General features: G+C 38.7%; 1 protein-coding gene across 1 annotated transcript; it reads right to left on the bottom strand.

Annotated features, from left to right (window-relative positions):
- Positions 1–26,454, bottom strand: pard6a (par-6 family cell polarity regulator alpha). Its single transcript, XM_026310396.1, has 6 exons — positions 26,153–26,454; positions 18,936–19,158; positions 7,503–7,792; positions 6,949–7,074; positions 6,311–6,510; positions 1–4,978 (listed from the first exon to the last, which is right to left on the bottom strand). Exons 1-6 carry the CDS (start codon positions 26,261–26,263, stop codon positions 4,660–4,662), a joined length of 1,269 nt encoding a protein of 422 aa, XP_026166181.1. The 5' UTR covers positions 26,264–26,454; the 3' UTR covers positions 1–4,659.

Raw genomic sequence — 26,454 nt, 5'->3', positions numbered from 1 at the left:
TTTCTCCAGTTTAGTTGGAAACTCTTATAGAAAGCAGCTTTGTGTTCAGTGCAGGTGTCTAAGTGAAACCTCCAGCAGGATGTTTGCTGAGTCCTGCTGTCCTCCATCATGTGGCAGTGCACAACCTGCTGCTTCTGCTCTGTACTGCACATCACACATGACATCTAATGAGACAAATATCCTTATTTCAGAGAGGCACTTGCTTTTGTATAAAGAAGGTAATCTCCTCATCCCCACGAAAGTGCCCCAAATGTCCCCACACTACTGTTAGGATGTAAACAAACTACATACACTAATCATGACAACATGATCATCACAATCACAGTGACTGTTTTCTGTTGAGTCAGACATCACCCTTGCACTTCACCACAGCATCAAACTGATCAAGTTACAAGAGCTCAGGGTCCTTTCCTTCATGAAAGGAACAGTCTGGTGTCAGATTAGAATATCAGTATAAATTTCAACTCTGTTTTGTCTGCAGGTGTTGCATGTGTTTAGCCTTCATCAAAGATGGAAAGATAAAGCTTCCAAAAACGTCTGTCTGACACAATGTTAATTGCAGCTCGGAACCTAAATACCAAACAATACAAAAATCAGCTTTTTTGGTGTTTGTGTTTAAACCATGTGACCTTGCTAGGACAGGACTCAACTCCAAATATTGTGTGTCCAGAATTGAACTTCTGAACAACTACAGATTCCAGGCTGCACTCTGCAGTCGGGTGTAAGAAAGTTTAATATTTATCTACCACAAACCATACCAAAAATATCTGTGTAGATACCACACCGATCCTGGCTCTGGACTGCTCATTTAATGCTGGGCCAATCAGCCACCCACCACCTAGCTATCTAAAATCTGTGATAGATATCCACAGAAATACTATTAGGTATTAAAATGCATGTTGACAGAGGGTCCTTCAATAAAGCAAAGCCTCAGCATAGTGTCAAGAAATGCAGGGGCCACTTTCGTGGCTCTAATCTTTTCCCTTTATTTTGCACATTAATGATGCAAAACAAATGTGCTGTTAATGTACGTTACCACACAGTGAGGCTGGGGCCTTTGAGACCCCTGGAGATCTGGTCCAGTATGCCTAATTGATAATCCTGCCATGCATGTACTTGTTTGTTTCAAACTCTGTGCCTGTAACAAAAATAATAAATGTGCCATAAAAAGATGGATACAACTAAAGCCACGATAAACACTTAACATGCAAACCTTGGAATGATTGTGCTGACATGTTCTCTAGTAGTGCTTTGACCTAAAATTGGAAATACCTCTGAAGAATTCATTCATCTTTAATTAAACTACTAGAAGCACATGTGCTAAACACAAACAGAACACTGTGTGACAACATACAGTATCACACACACAGGGTGTACTCTGTTCAACTTAGTTCATCTCCTCTCATATACAATTTAGAAGTACAAGAATAAGAAAAATACTCTCCATATTTTACATATATTATAAAATGTTCTCTGACACAAAACATTTTCCTGATAATGAAAAAAAAACTCCCTTGTTCGTTATCTTACATTTATCTTTAGAATTTATCTTTATATATTTTTCTATATTTTTAAGCAGTTACTGACATCAAACTTTAACATATTACTGTATCACCTGACTGAGTTTGTGGAATATAAATCAGGTGCTCCTTGTGTTTATCTTAAAATTCATCCTGCTGTTTGCCAGGAGCATTTTAACAAGCAACATGTTCAGACAGTTGGTTACATCACATGTTAACCAAAGAGGTTTAACTTTGCTTGACGAGCATTTTCATTTGACAAACTGTAAAAATAGTGGTAATAAACAGCCACGTTTTGGCTAGAGATGCTACATCTCAATTTAATTCTACAAATTGAGTTCAACAGAGATTGCATGTGAATTCACTAGACTCAAGTAATTCCCATACAATACTCCCCCGTAGGAAAGGGGCAGTACACAAAAGTCTGGATGTTTCAGAGAGTTTGTAGAGTGGAGTAGGGATTGAGCATTGTGCTCTGTGACTCTACGTAAACATTGTGGCTTTGATGGAAATCATTTCTTGTCTTTTTTTACCTGTAAGAATTGTTGATCAATTAATTTGTGGTGCAGAGTGTCCATCATAAGCTATTAGCTAACTTCATGTTTTTCAAGACAACCCAATAGCATTTTTGGTTTGTGAGTTGTGAATTGCAAAAGCAGATTCATCCAACAACCTGTGCAAGCTTGTCACCTTTCTGCTGCCATTTCCCACTCACTTTTTAAAAATTTTAAATCTCACCAACAATGCTCTGATTTCCAAATGAAACATTTATCAAATGGCATAACATCAGCCCCATCTAAATCACTGGTTTAGGTAGTGTGTAGATCATAACATTCATAAAATGTAGTAGCACTATACACCTTTTTATGAATGAGTCCCCACTGTATTTATGTAATTAAGTGCACCAAGAAATGCAGCAATACTTCAGTAAAGGCAATGAGAGGCAGACAGCCTGCTAGTAAACATGAGGAAAACATGGCAGGATCTAAAATACTCTCTTAAAATTCGAATGGTCATTTAAAATATTCCATGAGGAAGGAAAAAGGTTTAGAACTTTTGCCTATAAGAGACAAATACCACAGACCACCTTTAAACGACACTAAACACAGGTTCTGTATGATATTTATAATATTGTATTATGACATTTATTTGTCATGGATGAATGGAAAATATAATATCTTATACAATGTAGTATAACTCTAGTCAGGGGAGACTGGCTTCACCAAGGGGAAGAGAGGCTTTCCGATCATTTGTCTTCTGTTACACATCATACAGCTGAAACCTTTTTGTAAATGATGACAATGATTTTCAATCATGCTAAACGTATCCAAGTGCAATTAGAAGCAGAATGTCACACTAAGGACAGTAAAGAAAGAGTGTGGTGTTTAGGCTCTACCAACCAACTTTCAATCTCTCTCTCTCTCTCTCTCTCACACACACACACACACTCTCTCTCTTTCTATGCCTCTTTGTCCCATAGTGCACCGCTCCTAGGCTGCCCAAACATGACAGGAATTTCCTTATTTTGATTCGTGCTCCCTAATGGTTGACGGTGTGTTTGTATGTATATCCATGTGTATGTGTATATGTTTTTGGAGTTTGAGTTTGCTGAGAAGGGGAACTGATCCCTCTGATTCTCAGATTGTGCTAGTGAAAATCATAAAAAACATAATCCCCGTGTATCCACACCCATTTGACACACATTCCTTCTGTATCTCCTCGCTGTCTTTCTTACTGAATAACTGTTGCTGAAATTACTGAATAATATGAATAATTATGTATGCAATAATTTCAGCATTATGATTAAACATTTGCAATGCTAGACTGTAAAGATTATATCTTAACTAGTCAAAAAAGATAGTAGTGCACTACATTCATTATTCAATAATGTGTCACATTTCCCATTTCTGTTGCTTATACACATTCAAAACAAAATTTTCGAACCTGGAATTAAAGATGAGTTATGTATATTGTAAAACAACTGATGCAGTGAAGCAATTAAATAATTACAGGAAATTTAAAAAGAAATGCCTTCCTTCTCACATTCACCTGGTTTCAACAAGATAACTATTCATTTAGGATAATTATTATATTTCTGCAACCACAACAAGCAGTACAAAGTGGTAGGTGCTGGGTTCACAGATTGTGTGGGAGCCTCCACTAGCTATTTTTATTTCTGTAAATGCAGCAGTGCAAAGTGATAAAGAGCTGGGTGAAGGACAATATATATGAGAAAGTCTGGTGATTAATAAATGCATTCTCTGCCAATCACGTCACTTCTCTTGCCACTGACACAGCCATGCCCTGGTGTGGAACTTCTGGAATCAAAAGCTGCAGATTCATCAACATGCTTTATGTGTCCAACTGCTTTCGGATGACAACCGATACTGTAGCAATTACTTCTACAGTAATTTATAGCTCAAAGATTACTGACTAGCAATAATGACATTTAACTTTCATTTTACTTGCAAATTAAAGCTATTGATTGTGAAGTAGTTTAAATAGTTTCGAGTTTTTACTTCTATTCCATTGTTGTGTTTACTTTACTCTTGATTACTCAGATTGGAAGTGACTCTCAGTGGGAGTGACTCTTCACTGCAAAACAAATTTCTCACCAGAATACTTTCAAACCACTCCGTTTGCACTGCCTTATTTGCACTGTGCACTGCCTTATTTGCACTGTGCACTGCCTTATTTGCATTGACAGTGTGCAGTACACACACCACACAAGAGAGAATTTTACTGCCAGAAAAATACCACTGTTGCAGCGTTGCTTGTGCTGCTTGTTGTGCTGCCTAGGGTGACTATAACTTTTTTTTCATACAGAACCAGACAGTTCAGCTATGAAAGTTCTCTCAGCCGTATGTTGCAGACACATAAAGTCAGTAGATTGTAAAAACCCATGATGTGACATGGCTGGTAAGGTGTAAAAGGCCAGCACAGCCCTCTGTCTTGTATCCGTGTGGGGCTGTAAGTGTTAGTAACCTGTCAAACTCGCTGTCTGTCTAATAGAGAAACCACAAGTGAGTTAAATGGTGCTGCTGGGTCAGTCATCTATAGTTGTTGTGGTTACAGCACTCTGTGGTTGTAACATTCTACAGTTCTCACTGTTACAGTGTAGCTGTCAGTGTTGTCTTAGTTACAATGTTATTGTGTTGCCATCTTCTCTCATGCTCTCTTGACTACTACTGGTTGTGTGGATAGGGTTTCCATTGTGATTGGACATCATTGAGCTGTCATTCATGGAGGCTTCAATGCTATTGGGCAATGAGATGCTTTGTGGGAGGGGTCTAACAACAGTGGAGTTGTGCAGCTTGTTGCTAGGTGAGTCTCTGCTGAGGCTAGTGTTGTTGCTGATGGTTACCCGGCGGGAGTCATAGGGTGTCAAACAGTCGTTCTCCAAAATTAGATCACCGTCATCTTCTTCATCATCACTGTCACCCTCTGCAATGCTGTTGCTATGGTAATAACAGACAACATGACAAATCATAATTAAAGAATGATATAAATATGTATTTGTTGTGTCAGAAATAATCAATAATTAATGTAATAATCTGTGTTTTGCCCACTTTGTTCATCAGCTAGCTTCTTCAGTCAACAGAGCTGCCTGTTGCTGCTGGAAACCTAATTGAGCAGTGGACCAAAACAATTTATATGTGGGTCATAAAACTTAAAAAACAAATCAATCAGGAGAAAATTGAAAAAACTGAATTAACGCAGCTTCAAATGACATGTGTAGTGTATAGCTGACTAATACTAGTTTTCTGATTAAGGCTTTGAACCTGCATTATACTGCTACAGTTTGAGTTGATATATCAAATATGCAAAGTATGCATCTACAGGTTTTGCTTTGGTTTAAAGCACAATGTGCAGTAAGTACTCTCCAATTCAGATATGATATATACTAAGATAACCAAAGTTTGTAGCTAATAAGCCTGAGCCAATAAAAACCATTCCATAATCAATATAGTGAAACAGATTTTAATTCTGTATAACTTAAATCTGTCTGACCTGTCTGCCTGACTGATGAATCTTGTCCCACCCACTCATAGTTGACATCAAAGCAGAAAAACTGGATTATTTTTCTCTCCTGATAAGGATTCATCAGGGCATCTTACCCTAGAAGCTTAATCAAAATTCTAGACATGCGGCTTCCATTATCTTCTGCTACAATCTACATAAATGCAACTTATATATTTGCTCTCTTTTTCTTACACATCAGTTCAATGTTTTAAATCCTAGACCCTTAATCTAATCTCCCCCTTCCTTCCCTGGTTCTCACTGTGGCTTATCATTACAATTTAGGGTCAGAATGACTGACAGCTTTTACAGCTTGGTATAAATGAAGCTCCGGCCAAAGTTATCGTTGCTCACGTTCTGTTTCTTCCTCTTCGGGTTAATGTGGGCTATCTGCTCTTATCACAGGCTGCCGTTCTTGAAATATTAGTCTATCCTTGTCCGTATCACCACCCTAACCTCAATGATGTCAGGGGACACCACCCAAGGCATCCATCACCTCTCTGCTGGCTCTACACCACTACCAGCATCTAGATCTTGGAAATCTTGTCCTCTGTCCTGTCTTTGTCTAAGCCTACACCAAATGAAGATGCTTTGAATCAATGGATTCTAATCACCAATAAATCGCTCATTTACTTAGTTCAATACATGTTATTCTACTGACTCCTTTTCAGTCCTTATTTTGTAAATTTGCTTGGTGAAAACTGACACAGCAGCAGAACGCAGTACTTTCTTCAGTTCAGAACTGTCCCTCTGTCCTGTCTATGTTGTACCTTGCAGTAATGGGGTTGCTCTGAGAAGCAGGGCTTGGTGAGTCATGTGACAGAGTGGAGCCTGTAGATCCAGCAGAACCTACAGAGCCAGAGTTGCCCACTGAGGTTTTACTGCTTCGATGCACCACGTTGTTCCTCTGGTTAGCCGGTTTCACAGTCACAATGAGGTTGTGACTGTTAGCTACCATCATGTCTGTAACCTGAAATGACAGAGAGAGGATCACAGCTGTGAAAGAAATGAAAAACAATTCAGGGGCTTTTTTATTGTCCAAACATAGTCACTCACATGAATCACAGCTTCCTCTCCTTTAATTTGTTGCATTAAGATGGGACAAAAGTTATTCAAAAAGAATGAAGTGTGAAATGGCTAGATGGAAGAATCACTAATCAATTTTAACCAGTTAGGAATTAGTTAATAATACTATTACTGTATGTAGCAGCATTTACAATCATGTTAAAAAATGTATATTGTACATACTTAAGCAAATGTGGAAAGAATCATATAAACATGATGTTCTGTTTTTTCTTATAGTAAGATATTTGATACATGAACTGAAAACCATTTTGGCAACATATTTATATATTATAAGTTTTTCAAGGGTTTGACTGGTTAAAGCTAACGTTGGCATTGTGTTTACCTGATCCAAAGATTTTCCTGCTACATCAATGCCATTCACTTCGAGGATCTCGTCGTTAACTCCCAGTAGCCCTGTGCTCTCTGCTAGCCCACCACGTACCAGACGAGATATGAACACCCCTGGAACCTACCAGAGGACAGATAAAAAGTCGCAAATGTTTCATCACTCTGCAGAAGGTTTTACAAGCCTATATCAGGGCCTGCTGTATGACATTATATGCCATATGTCATCCATCCATCATCTATACCCGCTTATTCCTTAACCAGGGTCACAGGGATCTGCTGGAGCCTATCCCAGCTCTCTTTGGGTGAAAGGCAGGTCACCAGTCCATCGCAGGGCCAGCCATATGTCATCATTAACCTTATTTTTATGTATGTTGTCTAGTACTGGTTTAGAATGCAATAGCAGAGAAAACTTGGACAGCATGGATGTTGAGCACTATGTTGTATACATTTCAAGCATATATTACCCAAACTGCACAACTATTGCAGTGCCTTATATTTCATGTTACCAAGTTTTATTTATTTACTGCACAAAAATTCACCACGACTCACCTTCTCTACGCCCTGTGGTGTCACCCGCACGCTCACTCCATCACGGATGTAAAAGCCTAGTGGTTTTTGGGTACCATGCTTGTGAAGTCGTACACGTCGATGCGTTTCAGGTAAAATGTCCACATCAATAATGGATGAGATCTGTCTGAAGTTCTGTGGCAGTCCAATCATAAGGCTGGGTTTGTTCTTCGAATGAGTGGAGCTTGAGCCGGTGGTGCGCAGTCCAGTTAAGCCCAGCCCTTTTTTACGCCTCTGGAGGGAGTTGGTGGCAAAAACTACAGGTTCGTCCTCTTAAAACACACACAGAAGGATGGGGAGAATACTTTATCATTAATATTTAATTAAAAACTCAGTGCCAGAGACAAAGATATATCTCCCATAGTATAGTGAAAATATAAGGTCAAATTAGCAAGTGCTAATGACACCTCTGATACTAGAAGCCCAAAGCCCAGGTTCCTATTCTGTCTAGTAACAGCAATCGGTGACGGCCTTCATATTTATATTTTGCCATGTGCATGAGCAAGTATTTTAGCTGCCATGCAGTAATTACAACATGCAGATAAGTAACGAATTAAACTGTCAAATTAAAAGACTACTAGAAGCGGATATTCAGAAGCTTCACAAAAGTCCAGATTGTACAGAAGGATCAGCTTTGTATTTGATGAGTAAATTGTTGGAACCTAGAGCAGTCTACTCATATAGATGTGTAAGAGAGGTGAAGAGAAAAAGATGAGTAGAGGAAGGCAGGTTTATACATTTATTTACAGAGCACCACCTAAGGTTTATCTGAATTATATAATCAAGTGGCACATCTGGATATTATTCTTCATTTTTGTTTAGAGAGACTTTGAAACATTTCAGTCTAAATTTATTATTTCCGTGTCAAATTTCAATGGATCTGTTACTTTATGTGGAAGGGGGATTGATAAATATTTGTACTATAGTTTTCACAGTATTTCCAATTTCATGCTTCACCAAGTGCAGACATTGCTCTCCTTTCTTTCTTATGTTTATTTTCCCATAGCTTTTTTATGCAGCTTCATCAGTGACCAGCTGACGTCACCAAAACATTCTCCGATATCCAGAGAAATAGTTGCTAAATATCAATAACTCAGTCCAACCTAATTTTTGCTGGTGTAATTACTACAACTGCTTCTTCTTCAACAACTGAAACAACCTCCAAAAAAATTACATCCAGTAACTACTGGTACTGATTCCACTATTAATACAACTGAATATGCTGTATGCTTCACATTTTAATTTATTTTTGATAAATACATGATTAATATTTTGAAAACTAAATGCAAAGACAATTCCCATAAAAATCACCACAACTCCAAATAGCATACCAGTAATTTCATAATAAAAGCTGGCAATCAAATGATTTATTAAAATAAAATTGAAACTTACATGGTAAATTCAAAATCACCAATCTTCTCCTTCCTTTTTTAAGCAGAAATATTATATCCATTCATTAATTATTTCCAGTTCCTCCTACTTTAACAGTTTTGCTATGTTAAGCAGTGTCTTCCTTCCTTCCAGCCAGTTCAAATTAAAACATCAATATCAAGGGACTGCAAAATACTTCTAAAACCTTCTCTGACTGAGCAAGCTGGAGGGTCAGAAACAGATTTAGGTGACAGATTTAATATCAAGCTATAATCCCTTCATTGTTGTTCAGCAGCAGATGCTTCTCATTTGTTTTTTTTCCTTTGAGGTATGCATATAAACACAGATATAGTGTGCACCAATATTAGCAGAGATCCTTATTAGTGGTAGCCCTTTATAGACTCTGGGAACATCTTTAAGCACTGCTCTGTGCTAAAAAAAAATACACAGACACAGCTTAGTTTCAGCTCACAGAGAGCTGAAGGAGATTTTTGCTGCATCTTGTAAGTCTGCATTTATTTAGCCTTTGAACGGAACAGATAGTGAGAGTGGAAACATACATTCTGAGCCTGTTCAGATCTGAGGCAAGGATCCCTGAAAGCTTACATCTAAATCATTTCTTGTTATTAACATATATCCTGGTGTGTGTTTTACCCAACTGGGAGCAGGTCTCCCAGGTTAAAGATAATCTCTCATCAAACTTTTTGTAGAAAAAAAAATGGTTAAAGTGCAACCAAAAAGGTCAGTTTGATAGATCTTCTGTCTAGAAAAAAAAAAAAAAAACTTCGACAAGTCTATTTATTAAATATAAAGAAACGTTCCTGCTCAGGGAAAGGAAAGTGATTAGCATCAGTGGCCATAGTTAGAGTGACAACTTAAACAGCAAACCTCAATAAAGTGGGCTGTTGTTTTGGGTGTAACTCACCCCTTGTGTTATACATTAGTCTAGGAAAGCTAATTTTAAAATACTACAGCTATTAAAAATAAATGCTTTCAAAAACAGAGTTACAAAGTCCTTCACATAGGAAATACAGATAAAATAGATGAACTTAGCTTTCAGCCTTTAACTGAGCATATGGTTGGAGCTGTTTGTCAAATCAGAACTTTTCACTCTAACCCCCACAAAGACTGAAAAATCTTAACAAGTGTCTCTTTCTGTGGTGGTTTTACATGACATTTGAACAAAGGGCTCTTAATTGCCTGACATATGTCAAAACTACATTTACTCTGACCCCACAAAGACTGAAAACTCGTTGACGGGAGACAATGGAAAGGTCTAAATGCAAGAGTGTCTCTAACATTTCTATGGTGGTTTTTTACATGACATTTCAACAAAGGGCTCCAAATTGCCTGACATACTGTTTGTCAGTACATTGCTGACATACGTCAAAACTACATTCCTTCAGCACTTGCATGACAATATTCTAAATGCTGAATGGGTCATCAACAACAACACATCTTCCAAATTCATCTCATGATAATAATTGCCTAGCTAGAGTGACATGTTTATACATGACATTAAAACAGTGCATACAGTATGACTGTTTTTAAGACATCTACCAATTAAATGTGCTAAGCAAAGGCAGACAGAAATTTATTTTCAATGGCTTTTTGTGCTAAGCCTTATGATGTATTTATATTTTAGCTATGATGCGCTTTGTAAACATTTATTTGATATGAGTATAGAGTAATATATAATAAAGTCATTACAGATCACCTTTCTGACATTTGCCATATGGTCAATAATGGTTGTGTAATTAACATGTGTAATTAGTAGTTTAATTGTAGAATCAAATATTTAGACAGCAGACTGTGGACAGGATGAAGTGTTAGCATAAAGATAGCTCCTCTGACCCTATGTTCACTTCTTTTGCACTGATTTTTTTCATTAAGAAACGCATGGAGCACACATAAAATGAGATTTAAGAGAACCATGTGCAGCTGAGTGAAAAAGTTTGCAAACTTTGAAAAAAAAAATTTCAAATCCATGTGTGCACTTGCATATGCTTTATGAATATGACTAAATTCACATATTCAAATGACATATTCAATGTTTTTCTTTTCGCATACACATAGTATACTGTAGAATCATAACTGAATTAACTGTCAAGAGTAAGGTGTGACTAGCTTAGCATGCAGGCAACTGTAAACTCTGTTGATGGTTCAGGTAAAAATACCTGATATAATGACCCTATAACCTAAAGTGATTCATACAGAGATGCTCACTCAAAGCACACGCATATTAATGCGGCTGATTTTTCTTCTCTTCTCTCCCTTGTACTGAATATTTAGTTGCATAAGAAGAGCAAACAAAGTGAAGGAGTTCCTCTGCTGGCCTGATCTACTACCTTCTTCACACAGATTTCTTTGTCTCTCTCAGACATGCTGTTTCATTTACTGTGTGTGTGTGTGTGTGCGTGTGTGTGCATTAGGTCACTCTGGGTCAGCAGAACAGCATTAATGATAAGAAAAAACACACTAATGCATACACATAGCATACATGCACTGTCCCTGCGTGTGTGTTTCCTGACAAGGCAGACAGGCACAGAACCTCAACAGAAAGAGCCAGACTAAAGCCTGAAGGCATAGACACTGCTAAGCCCCCTTCTAACCACACACAAACACACACACAGAGTCCTGTTTCCATCTCTTAACCTTGACCATAGTCACTAGTCATTTTTGGACTGAACAGGGTCTTTTTTCTGTTTACATTCACACTGACCGGACGAAGGTTGAACATTCCTATTGTGCTAGAAAAATACGTACTCCAAAGAAGGAGCTAAAAAGGTCCCATAAAACAGAAGTTCTTAGCTCCTGGGGTGCAGACACACAAAAAAGAGAAATTTCCTCCAAAGATTCTAAGAACTATGGAAAAGTTCCTCCAGTTCAAAAGTGTTTGCTACTTGCCTAACCCTAGCCCCTAGCCTAAACCAAATCTAACATTAACATTGCCCTAAACTTAACCTAACCCTAACCTTATCATAACTTTAACACCTCACCATAACACTAATCTAAACAAGAAATTTGCACTAACCAAAAAACGAATCCTCACTGACTGATTTACATTTTCTGGACTTGTTCTTTTGACCTGCCAGGACACAGAATCCCAAAAATATGACTGTACATAGATTTATATCCCCACAGCTGGAATACTGAAAAGCAGTACCACATCGTATCAATGAAGAGCAACATCAACACACACAAACATACACAAAACAAAAGGCACCCAACAACAGTTTTTCAGTCCAATATACCTCAGATCAAGGTGCAATTCTGATAATTCAAGCACAAATGTCAGGAAAGTCAGGAAACAATGCAGCAACTAGCCCCGGCCTGCACAGCACCTAAAAGTCAGAAGTCAATGGGGCGCTTTTGTGGACCCAAATGACCCTCCAGAAGAACTCCCAGCTTGCCTACCTGTGGAGTGATGGCACCTCCTGGCAACCATCATGACAAAAGTATCTATTTGCCTTAGCGGCTGCAGAAACAGCACCTGCTACCCCTGCTACATGTGTGTTGATACACATTTGCCTACTGCTCTACTGGCTTTCCAGCTTGCCTTTAAAGAAATCACCAACGTCACAAATGATATTCAACGCCTTTCCGAGGAACTATGCACTAGAAATTGCCTTCTAATGAGTGTCTTAGAAGTCACCTCCGAACAATCCAAGCATCTCTCCTCACTCCCTACCAATACTATTTTATTGGATCCTACAGCCTGGCCACCACTTTCCTCCTGCGGTACCCCCAACCACCACTCCTCCTGTAGAGCCGATTTCAAAGTCCTTCTTCTAACATACAAAATTGCTCCATGGCTGAGCTCCCTCCTACGTTTTGATCTCATTTCTTAATACTGCCACTCTCTCCCTCTTTGCTCAAAAAACACAGGCCTTTTGATTACAACCACACATGAAAAATCAGCTGGGTTTTGAGCTTTTTTACACAGAGCACCTGTTCCATGGAATTCTTTACCCCTTAACATTAAAAATGCTGACTCCATTTGTTCCCTCAAAACAAAACTGAAAATGTACCTTTTCTCCATTGTATTCAGCTAACACATTTTTCTTAATTGGTAGTACAAATTACTTTTATGAATTATGTTTTTACGTTTTTCATTGTTTCAAGTCTGAATTGTTGTATTATGTTATCTTAATCTATGTGAATATGTTATTTATTCTAATTGTGACTATGGTGAATTGCATTAAAAATAAACTTAAACTTTCAGCAAATGATTGTCTTTTTGATTAAAATAAATGCATTCCTTCTCATTTAAACATGCATTAGAAAACACTTAAGAATTATTTCACTCAATTGCATTTGCCTTTTTTACATATTGTGAGTCTGACTCCAATTTTGGTTATTCCTGATCAATTTTGTTGCCAGGACTCACAGTAAGTCTTGTTTGTTTAAATTCTATGAATAAATTGTTAACCTCTACTTGGCAGCCTGCCTGTCTGTACCTTTATTTAGTCCTCTCTCTCTGCTTATTGTGTTCCAGCAGAGCTAGTATTTTAATTTAAAATGGAGAAATCAGCCAGTCAACAAGTGCCAGTTGATGTCAAAATATTTTTCCTTTTTTCCTGTTTAATTATGTAATAACAATCCTTTGTCTGTCCTAAAGCCTGTATTTTGGAACCAGACTATTAGATGCTCTTAGCAAAAACGGGTGTGTTGAACAGAGAAAACATACAAGTCACTTTGGTGTACAAGTCGTATTTCTAATTATACTAATTATGGTCTAAATTTGATTCTGAAGAACACAGGCTAGGCATAACAACAGCAGAAGTGCATTATGGAATTCGTTGAACTCTTCCTCCTCTTCTTTCAGCTGCATACTTTATTACATCATATGCAGTTTAAAATCTGCAGTATAACTCTCTTCGGCATTTTCACTTGTGTTACACTAGGACTTGTAGTTTAATGTGAACATAAGTGTTTTTACTTTTTCGGCAGTACAGTATTATCTTCAATTGAGGCAATTGTGCCAAGACTGCCATCTAACACTAGTGACTACTCGAGAAGATGATGGTAAACTAAAAAAAACTTACAAAAAAATAAAAAATATGTTACATCATGAGTCAGTGTGTGTGTGTGTGTGTGTGTGTGTGTGACCTCGCTCTGTAGTTTCCCCCATCTGGAGCCCCAGGGGCTGCCATATGGCTGAATTCAGTGTAGGTTTATAATGGGCTTGTGTTCAATAGAGAGAGACAGACATGGCAGACATGAAACAAAGAGCATAGTCCATGCTGTGATGGTGTGGTATTAATCCTTATATACTACAACACTCCCCTGCCACCCCAACCCCCAATGTACATGTAAGCAGGCAAAATCTTCATGATTTTCAGATTTACCCAAAACCATTCCTACAGTGTGGCTTTATTTGCACACCTCCATCTTCAACACAAATCACAAGCTTAATCATGCTGTAGAAGCGTATGGTCCCTTAATGTTTGAAAATTAAATTTACAAGCTCTGACATGTTTCCTACCTACTTCACAGAGAAATGACAAATCCATTATGCTTAGCTAAAACGGTTGTGAGTCACCTTTTGGTTTACATCCCTAAAATCTTTAAAGTCCAGTAGCAAGTTTTAGTTTGCTTGTAGTTTGACTGTGTGAAATATAAATTTTTAAAGAAAAAAAAAAATCCGTTAGTTAATGATAAAAAGCAAATAAACCTAGGGTTATTTAAGTAGCATGAGTGAGTGTCTCACAATGGGAACACCTCATAGCATAACCTCATAGAAACCTATCCTATTATGACAACTGGCAGTGTCAAGGATGGCAGGGACCCTCCCCCTTTAAATGGGGTTGACAGTGATTCAATTGATGCTACTCAGAGAACTGTGGAAATGTCTGGCTTGACAACCCTCTGTGGTGGAGAGCAAAGCATCTGCCCCTCTTTCAGACTCAGCTTGCTCACAAGCAGGTTTACAGAGTTAATTATTATTACAGAGTTGAGATGTCAGGTTTGTCAGAGGCAGAGGCAGTGAGTATCTGCCACCAGCTGCGATTAGGGCAGTGAATTGTAGGTGGCCGGTGGACATACAATAAATGGCGGAGTGGAGTTAGGTAGGGAGAGAAGCAGAGAAGAGAGACAGGCCGAGAGCAATCCGTGAGACAGTCTGAATCAGCAAACAGTATGGCAGGCCCGACACCCAAGAAAGAGAAGTGGATACATGGTGCAGCAAGAGGAAGCAGACCGACAGACTGTGTCCGTGCCCAGTCACTGAGAGCAGCCAGCTGGTCAAAATGCACACACTCCAGAATGGGTGTTACGAATGGTGAGCAAGGGATAAAAGCCACCTTTTCACGGTGACAACCCCAGAATTCTAGCCTCTTCTGGAAAAGAGAGTGAACACAATTGTTCCTCGCAAACACAGTCAAAGCAGTTTTTATATTTTAAGATATTTCCTTGTCCCAAAGAAATGGTTTCCACTACCATACATTTGGCAATGAGCAATGACCACCAAAAATAAATCAGGCTCATCTTATGTGCATTTCACTACCCTACCTACTTACAGAGGGTGTGGCTTAGTCATACTTCTTACACACAACAGAGTATAAGCAGCTCGTTTACGAAGACAAATTGGAGTTTAAGACAAAGTCTTAAAGTGTACAAAAATGCCAACCCCACCCGCCAGCAGGAGAGGTGGAGACGATCGTAATCCTCTGTTATAAAGTTCAGCCATGACATTCCCATACTCGACCTGCTGCTTCAGGACTTTAGGAGCTATAATCCTCATAGAATCCAAGCTTGTGACCGTGGTACTCCACAGTCCCACAGCTGCGTGTTTCCCTTATCACCAAGTCTATGGTCTGAAAGTGGTGAAAACAAATGTTTATGGAGCGCGGACACTCTTTCAGACCCAGCTTAGGCATGAGACTGCGGTGGGCTCTATCCAGCTTAGGGGGAGATGGTGGGGTCTGGTCGCCAAAAACTTCCCCAGGAAGCTGGGAGAAGAAGGCAGTCAGCACAGACTCTCAACTGTCTCCAGTCAGCCCACAATGCATATATTTTGCCTTCCACTTCTCCCCTCCAGGTCAGAGAGTTTAGATTTCAACAAGTTGCTGTCTTCTCGTAATGATGCACTTGTAGTTTTGAGTTGCTCTAAACATTGGCTAACATTCTCCGCATTTCTCTCAAGGTCACTTATGCGTTGTCCCTGACCTGAAACGACAGCTTGAATCTCACCTAACTTGATGTCTAGGGTCTCAAATAAAGACTTGAGCTTGTGCCTCTTTGAGCTGCTCAAGCAAATCTACGATGTAAGCTTCAGTCAATACTCTGCTTGCCACACTGGTTATGCTAGCACCGGCAGATGAGTTGTTGTTCAACAACCGCTCTTGTTGAGTCTTTTTTGCCATATTTTATTGTTTCACCTCCAAAAAACTTTTCAAGTGCATTTAATACCATCCAACCAATCATCAGAGACAAGCTCAAAGGGATGGGGGTGGACCCCTCATTTGTTTTTTGGATCACAGATTATCTGACAGAAAGACCACAGTTTGTCAGACTGGGGAACTGCATATCTGATAGAGTTTTAAGCAGCACAGGGTCTGGGGACTGTTTTGACTCCAATACACTGACCATCCCCTTCACAACATCCTGATGGTCCAGAGAAGCAGCTGCCATGGGCGACTCACCTCACTGCACTGCAGGACTGAACAATACAGGAGATCCTTCATCCCAACTGCCATCAGGCTCTACAACACCTTAGTCAATGGCAGATGACTAACCAAGATGAACTGCACTGTAACTGACTACTCTTAATACTTAGTACTTATTAATAAACTTTACCTCATCTCATATAATTGTTTCACTCAACTACCACTGGAGCATTCCTGCATTTTTCTTCTTAATTTTGCAGAACTGTAACATTAACTAGCAAACACATCTACTACTCCTGGTTAAAGGTTACCATGACTACCACTGTAATGCTAATACCGGATAAGACAGATGGATGTAATTCACATATTAGACATCAGCCTCCTCTGTATAATCCTTTCAGACCTTTTGGGCACATCAAACACACCCACCCACCCACCCACCCACACCCACACACACATACACACACACACACACACACACAGCACACAAAGTGGTGGTGGTGGGGAGAGCAGATATGATTTAAGTCTTTTAGAGTAACATAATCCCACTCAGTAGCTAATGGTTTTGAACACCAGATGGGCTGCTATCACTGACTCGTGGTCGATCAAACACAAACACACACACAAATACAGACATGTGCAAGCACACACAAGGAAAGCCCTGAGTAAAGGTCAAAGAGAATGAAGGAAAGTAATATTAATTTATGGACACAGAGAAAAGAGGCACGCTGAAAAAAATCCATTTTGCTTTGACAAAGGGGCACAGAGGTAATGGTGTTTTGAAAAAGTCAGGAAGCTTGTACAGCCTCACATAGCTACACATACACTTGACACTCTTAAAAGTTCTAATATGTAATTATACAACAGAGCTGGTATAACATTGCAAAGACTACAATGGATAATTAAAAAAATTGCCTAGACCTTGATCAAGAAAAAACAACAAATAACACATACACAAATAACACTTTCCAAGAAAATATCATTGGTATGTCAAGCTGTCCATGTCACAAGACCGAGAGAACACACTGTAACATTAATCATATTAGAGGCTGGAGTATCTTCATTCACATTAATGTGGTGAATAAACAGGATTAGACTTCAGGGATGAAAGATAAAGTAATTGGGTGATGGTTTGTTGGCTAACTCACAGCTTAAGCCTTACTATTTAGGTGCAGCCAAGCTTGTCAAGCACAATGGAGATTAAATTAGGCCATTATTCCCAGTGCTGTATGTGTATGTGTGTGTAAGATTTTACTCTGTTGATTTGATGAACTCAACATTTTCTACATGTTCAGGCTGTTGAATTTACAGCATAAAATTACAGCATATTAAAACAGAAGTGTACATGTTATTTCCCTCTTATTCTTTCAATCCTCAGTCTTGTTATCTTAAACATCTTGTCTAGTTTTTCTTCACTCCTTTTTCCTAGACCACTTAGTGGTCTGGCAGCTGTCTATGACTTTGAGAAGCAACAGCAAAACCACTTTGTAAGACATAGATTAGCCTTATTGCATCATGAATTATGCAAAATACAAAGGCACAGCAAGAGAAAGGTACACTGAGAGTGCAGTGCACAATAATCACTCACATAATCCATGACTGGAAAAGCTCAGCATAGATGGATGAATGTATAAAGAATTGAAGAGTTTATTTATTTAATCCTTGTCAAAAGAAACACCTCTTGTTTGCCACAGAACTCATCAGTTTTGCTGCTAGGTAAAAAAATCTTTCCACAAACTCAGTATTTAGAGCTAGCTTGTAGTTTCCACCATTAAATTATAGTAGGATTATTTCCCAGGAAAAAGTCATTGTAATAAGTCATACTATTTTACTGTCACAACTGAAAACACACAAAATTATACAGTATGTTTAACCCACATTCTGGTACTACCGGATGCGACTGGGAATGAAGAAACAATAGAATTCAGCAAAAAAGCTGCATATAATCAGCTCTTTATGTAACAAAGGCAAAACAACATTTCTTAAGCTTCATTTGGACAGGACTGACTCCAAACAGCATTTAAGCCACTGGGAAAGTACAGAAACCCCTATAAATTCATCGCAAGTAATATTGTTACTAATTTAACACACAATTGCAAAAGTAGTTCACACTTTATGGCTGTGGATTACGTTTTTACAGCAGCATCTACCACATTATTAAATACCTGAAGCTACTTCAGATCAAATCAGTCAAGTATAAAAAGGTAGACTATCAGAGACAGAATCACCTGTAACACCTGCATACAATCACCCATTTCATGAGCTTGCAGGCTAAAGGACATATTTTACTTTTTCCTTAACTGTGTAGTTATTTTGTGATCAATTATCCATCTATCAGCTATACAGTGGCCCATGAGGACCAGACTTGGTTAACCCTGCTTTATGATAACATTTACTCTATTGTGATCCTCATTCTTTTCCTGTTTTTTCTTACCTTTCTTGGTTACGATGATGCGGAGAAGTGGATTGGCTGAAGAGACAGCTTTGTGGAAGTTGTCGTCATTGTTGATTGGAAGGAGGTCTCCATGAACGTCAGCGTACCCAAGCAGTACATCAACACCAGGAATGTGATGAATGGTTTGAATGAGGCAGTAGAACTCCTGGAAGCCACCTGGGCCATTCTTCTTTAGAGCGAAGCGACGGTATTCTGCCTCAAACTGCGGAAGATAATAAAATGGTCAAATGACGTTTACCCTTGCATATGTCTCAGCTTGGACTGAGACAAGATGAACTTTTATTGTACGCATTATGCTGACAGCTGAGACGAATTACTCTACTTAGCAATCACTGTTGACACAATTTCATTTCATTAATACTGAATTTTTTTTTTACATATAAGTAAAGTGACATAACATCAGGGATGCCAACTCTTTTGCTCACACTGCCCAAACAAACTCAAGCCTACCAAGAGGGAACCACAAACCTTAACAATCATATAGTTCATAATATATACATGTAAATATAATTGTATATTATATCACTAAGATAAAGGAATAAAAACAATTATTATCGAACCCTATCATCATGAACACAGTGTTACTGTAAGTGGATGAATGTTGATAATAGGAAGGACTCTTCATTGTAGAAGATACAACTGCAGTATTATTTTCTAGATGAAAAAATATTTACAATACATGAAAATTTTAATTTGTGGTCTAATAATTACATTGTTTATTATTTTGTTCAAAGCAAGAATTAATGAATGACTATCACTTAAGATCAGCTTGAACTTGCTCAAGTTTACATGTTTCTTGCTTTTTCAAAATATGCAGTTCCTTAAAACATAATTCCTGGATTTCCCTGTATTAGACAAAAGAATGACTTACAAAAAATAGGCGTACTGTTCTCTCTTAAAGGGCACATGGGCCTCATGCATACACCTACCCGATAACAAAGCAATTTCAACTGCTATGCAACCATGATTTTTAAATCTGACAAATGCTAATAAAAGTGACCCCAGTCTTTGCAGCAAAGTGTTTTCCATGCACCCATAAGTCTGAAGTTGCTTGATCCACTAACCAGTGGTGGAACATAACTAAATACACAATACAATATACAATATAATTTACTCAAGTACTCTACTTAAGAAAAAATATGCAATACATTTTATGCAATGTTATACTTTTACACAGACACACACATATATATATATATATATTTTTATTTATTTTTTTATTTTTTTTGCATAGACAAATATTGTACTTCTTACTCCACAGCTGTTACTACTGAGTTTTCAAAATTTATGTTGTTGTAATACGCGTTACTGAGATTGTAATGGGGATAATACTACCAAAATTGATTTGTAATGGGTTATATTACTGTTACAGCAAAAAGTAGCTTAATAGCATTTTTACTACTTACTGGTCAATGCACAGCATAGACTGCTGCTATATATGTCCTTTAACTCACACATAAAAGAACTGCCTTCTTTCACTTGTGCAACATTGCCAAAATTAGGAACATCCTGTCTCAAAATGACACAGAAAAACTAGTCCATGCATTTGTTACTTCAAGGACAGATTACTGTAACTCATTACTATCTGGATGTCCCAGTATCTCCATAAAAAGCCTCCAGTTAATCCAGAATGCTGCAGCCAGAGTCCTGACAGGAACTAGTAAGAGAGATCATATTTCTCCTATATTAGCTTCTCTCCATTGGCTCCCTGTAAAATCCAGAAAAGAATTTAAAATCCTTCTTCTCACATACAAATCACTTCATGATCAAGCTCCTTCATATCTGAAAGACCTCATAGTACCATATTATCCCAACAGAGCACTTCACTCTCAGAGTGCAGGTCTACTTGTGGTTCCCAGTTTCCAAAAGTAGAACAGGAGGTAGAGCCTTTAGCTATCAAGCTCCTGTCCTGTGGAACCAGCTTTTCATTTTTCAAAATTCATAATTAATATGCCTTGAAAATACCCACATAAAGGACAAGTGTTAGTTTTACATGACAAATTGGCAGAAATGACAAAGAAAGAGTGGCAATTGCACCACGCGATGTGACAGAGGGCCATAGAGGAAACTAGAACTTGTTGCTGATAGTGGTTATTGAGAAGTCGCGTTTTACAATTTGGAATTTGCTGGTGTTTTTTCTTTTTTTTTTTGGTAAATTTTCTGTTATACTTAATAGTATTAATAATCTTTTTCAATCATTACTTACAACCGGACCGAACAATATTAGCTATAGCCTAACTCACCAGGACACCTGCCCTGTTCTCCACTCATTCTCCTGACACCACAGCTCAATTTCTCTCCTGTGCCCATTATTTTTTATTCTTGCCTGTCCATGCTCTGCCACATTTCTGACCGGCTCAAAATTATACGGTTGTGGTCTGTTGTATATTTGTGGAAAGACATTTTTGAGTTCATTGGTTTCATGTTCCGTTGTCTATGAAGCTAGCTTGTTTACCCCATATTACGTCATAGTTTTTTGTCAAAAAACATCTCCTACCACCAATTCAGTTGTATATTAAATAACTTTTTTCATCAATATCATAAATACAATTTTTCCTATGCTCTGATGAAATGGGTACTTTAACCTGTCATATGCTCTTTAAGGTTAAAAACTTCCTTTTTGATAAAAGCTTAATAGTTAGGGCTGGCTCAGGTGACCCTGAACCACCCTTAGTTATGCTGCTATAGGCCTAGATTGCCTAAGAACTCCCCATCGGTGCACTGACCTCCCTCTCTGCTCCTCTTTCTATCCTTCTCTTCTCTCTTCTTCTCTACTCTCCTCCTACCTTACATTTATATGTCACCACCAATGTCATTTAATTTGAGCTTTTCCTCTCTCTTTTAGCTTATGCTCTCTTTCTCTCACTCTGCACTCGCGTTCTCTCTATATATATGTTCCTTCTGCAGGTATGCCTGATTCTGGAGCTCTATATTCCTGATGTGCAGTTACTGGCCCCACCGACCTGCACATTGTCTATTTGTTGTTTATTGTTGTTGTTCTTTTCTCTCTCCTCTATCCAACGACCCCAACCGGTCGAGGCCGCCCAAAGTGAGCCCGGTTCTGCTGGAGGTTTCTTCTGTTAAAGGGATTTTTTGTGCTTTGAGATGATTGTATTGTGAATTGGAGCTATACAATTGAACTGAATTGAATTTATTGAATTGAATTGAATGTTATCAGCTGTTCTATTACCCTACTTGCTGTGGTTTGTGTATTTGGCATGGTCACATGGAAAGCCCTCTGCCAACATGTTTACACTAGAAACAATGCAGGCAGGGGTAGCAACTGCTCACTATCAAAAAGGACCTTTAATCTTTTACATAGGCTTGCACTTAATGGGATCATCTGTGCTGCGGACAATGTGTGGGCAATGTGGGGCCTTTCTGTGCGGAGTCTGTATTGTCTCTCTGTGCCTGCATGGGTTGCCTTCCACAGTCTAAAGATGTGCAGTTTGGGGTTAGGTTAATTGGTGGCTCTAAATTGCCAGTAGCTGTGAATGTGGGTGCCTATGTATCCCTGTGTGAGCACTGTGACGGGGTGTACAGATCGCCCAATGCCAATTTATATTGGGTGCAATAGACCCTGAACTGGACTAAGCAGTATAGAGAATGGATGGAGATGGAAGGCTTATAGCTAAATATTAGCATTTGTGTAAAAAAGTTGCATCTACTTTGTTTCATTAAGGTAATAGATCTCTGATTCAGCCAAGATATTTTAAAACTTTGAAGCAACCAGCAAGGCAAGAAAGACTCAGTGGACTGGTACTCTTAAGCTGACTACATCGTGCAGAATGTTCACACACTGCCATTCAGACATGTGAGTACAGCAACAAATTGAGTGGCTGCTGTAATTCACTTTCCAGATAAGAACATTAACAACCATTGTGTGGTTTTTGCTTTAACGTCACTGGGCTGCAGCTGCTATGGAAGTCATATTGTTTATACATCTAAGTGTTGTCTTCCTTTGTGATGCTCTATTCTCTTCTGATTTGTACTGAAGAGATGTGTCCATGAGCTTTTCACAGTGTTATCAGCTAATTTTACAGTGTAAAGGACACTGTGTGCATTCTGTGTTTCACAATTTCACATGCCACATTACCAATTTGTTCCTGTTTAAGATATATTTTACATATCTATCTAGGGCACTCAGTCTCGTCAATCCTTGTCCAGAAACTTGTGGGTTGAGTGGTGCACCAGTTGCACAATTTGTACAGAAGGAACACTTTTGCTGATCAACAACACAATGTGACATCTGTGCTGAGACATGTTTATAATAGTTATGATATGGTGTAATTGTAGCTTGCCACCCCAGTGTATTTGGGATAGCAGGCTTGGCAGCATGCTGTCTTGATGGTTAGCACTGTTGTCTCACAGCAAGAAGGTTCCTGGTTTGCAACTCGGCAGGGACCTTTCTGTGTGGAGTTTGCATGTTCGCCCTGTGCTTGCATGGGTGCTCTCAGGGTACTCCGGTTTCCTCCCAAAGTCCAGAAACATGTATGTCATGTTGACTGGTGATTCTAAATTGCCCATAGCAGTGAGTGTGAGTGTGTGTGGTTGTGGTTGTTTGTCTCCATGTTTGACCCTGTGATGGACTAGTGACCTGTCCAGGGTGTTGGGGTGGAGCCAACCCTAAATGAAATTGGGCAAGAGGTAGGGTACACCCTGGACAGATTACCAGTCTGGGTCAGGGCTAAGACACAGAGACAAACACACAAAAGCAATATAGATTACCAATTAACCCAACCCATATTTCTTTGAAAGTATCCGGAGAAATCCCAAGCAGACACAGGGAGAACATTCAATATGTGCAGTAAAATTATCATAAAAACCTTAGGAAATATCGCACAAACTATAATGTGATCAGAAAGTTTCACTGTGTTCTACCTTATATAATTAGATTAGATTAGATGACACTTAATAGATCCCCTGGCAGGGAAATTCAGATACACAGGATAGCATTCACATCATTGTGCTGCAGGATGAAATGAAGGATTCATGGAATGATCATTCATCCCCACTGCCATCAGGCTCTACAACACCTTAACCAATGGCAGATGACAACTGGCCTGTTACTGACTACTCTTACTACTTAGTACTTATTACTTTCATTACAAGACTATTTGAATTCCCTCTTGGGACTAAAGTTTATTTTATGTATTCATGAGTGTAATATGTAGTATGTGTTAGGTCTCAATAAAGACCTTGTTGTAAAGAAAGTCAATTAAACAAGTGCCAAAATGCAGTGTTTGCTGGAAGGTATTCAATAACAATGGGAAACAATAGATACTTTGATTAAATATAGAACTAAGAACGTCACACAGTCACTACAGCACAGAATAGGGAAACATGAGTGAGTAAAGAGTTAAAGAATTATTTCTGTTCTGAGTGGAATAAAAATACTTTTTAAAACTACAAAACATGTTAATCAGATAAGATGAGGGATTTGAAAAGATTCATATTCAATAAGCGTAATGGGAACTTGATTGAGTCAATAAAATGCAGTCGAACCCCAGCCTTGGCACAGAAACCGTGGCATTCAGGATTAAGCTTGCACAATATGAGGGAAATCTCCAATATGTGATAACATTGTTTAAAAATGATGACATATAGGTGTATATATACATATATAGGTGCATATTTTAGCTATAGCGTTCATATATCTTTCTGCTTTAATAGATAGCTACAGTTCAGACTACTCACCGATATAATATCATAGACAGACTGCAGCTGCTTAAATCAGTAAATGACTACACATTCTCATACTCTGGTAATCAAGGCTCTCAAGATAAATATGTGGGCCTGTAACTCCACACACAGAAATTCACAACAATAAGCAGACAAAAGACACTTATTTTGTCACTATTCCTGAAAACAAACTAGTACAAACTGGTACAAAATCCTCTCAACCTGTCTTGCATTGGTCACCAGTGCATTTGCTCCAGCACTTATTGGTGCAAGTGCTTATTGACTAACTGCAGCCATCTAGTCTGTACAGGGAAAGAGGGGAGTGCTACTCAGGCGTTTCATATGATTGAGTCAGCTGTTCCTGCAGTCTCTTTAACAAAACTTGATGATGATTTTTCTTATTCATTGCATTTCACAATGATGATGAAAATATGTCAAGCTCATCAGACCAAAGATAAAACAGTTGCCACTAGAATAATTAAGTTGCACAGTGCCGTCTCTCTGGGTATTACGAACCAGTGTAACGTGTAAACACATACATCCATTTCTCCAACAGATCCCCAACCAACACAGCCCCCCTGCATTTCTTCATGTAGGGCAAATGTTTGTTTGAATGCAGCCTTAGAAAGCAGCCTGTTAGGGTGAATGATGGTCGATCCAAGTGTAGAACAGATAACTCAAAATTAAACAATTATCATCGCTATGTTGGGAATTTCCTTTTATAAAAACTATCAAGTTTGTTTATTGCCTAACCCTACTTTAAAGATTAGGATCAAACGTTAAATATTATATCACTAATTCACGTGTACGATTCTAGATTCTGATTAAATCCTCAAACTTCATTTAATATTTAAAACTAGCTCTACCTAAGTCAACTGTAACATTAATACCTTTTAGTGCATCAATAATAATCATCTAATAATCTAATCGAATAAAATTACACTGATATGGGTCAGCCAGCATAATGTTGTTTTTTTTAAAATATTTTATACTTTAAATGGTACGCTATATATTTTTCTGATAGTAATCCATTTCACATAAGTAAGCTTTCGATTGCAGGTGATTTACTGAGATATTACTACTTTTATCAAAGTGTACTTAACATTAAATATAGCAGAGTAGCCTAAACACAGTGAACACACCGTCAATAACTGATACCATTATTTAGCCTACCCGGTACACTAACTGCGTACACTGCGTACAGGCTGAATAGCACAGTCGGTGTTTTGAGACGGGGAGGGGGGTGGGGGGTAAATGCGGAATTGATCCTAGCGGCGGACGACAGCAGTCTCGCCGCCTGTGTGCTGCACCCCAGCCGCTTTTGTACAATTATTCCTCGTCGTACAGTAAAACGTGTCGGTGAGCCCAAAGGACAGATATCACGTCTCTTATTTGAACGACAGCAGGAGGTTATGTCGGTGATGTCAGTGCACCGACAGACCCTTCAAAACAGATCCCCGTGCTCTCTCCTTAACGCTAAAATGAAGACACATTCCCGTTAGCCAAACACTCACTTTGCTTTTGACCTCCACCACGGTGTCTGTGCCTGCTGTCCGCTGCTGCTGGTGTCTTGACATTGTGCTCCCCCGTCGGCTGCTCGGCTGAGGCACTGCAGATAAAACCATCCAGCGGTAGGATGGTTGTTGATTCTCCTCTACCCTCTGATAAAAGAAAAACCAGTAAGTAAAACAGATAAAGCAGGCGGTGAGAGCTAAAGCTGGACCTTCACCTGGCTGTTATTTTTTTTTGTTTTTCACTCGATACTCGGTATAAGAGCAGCCGCTCCTCCCGGGTATCCTTCGCTTACGACACGGAC

The sequence above is a fragment of the Mastacembelus armatus genome, chromosome 6, assembly GCF_900324485.2.
Source record: "Mastacembelus armatus chromosome 6, fMasArm1.2, whole genome shotgun sequence".
NCBI classification, from domain to species: Eukaryota; Metazoa; Chordata; class Actinopteri; order Synbranchiformes; family Mastacembelidae; genus Mastacembelus; species Mastacembelus armatus.
This window is presented reverse-complemented; position numbering and strand designations above follow the sequence as displayed.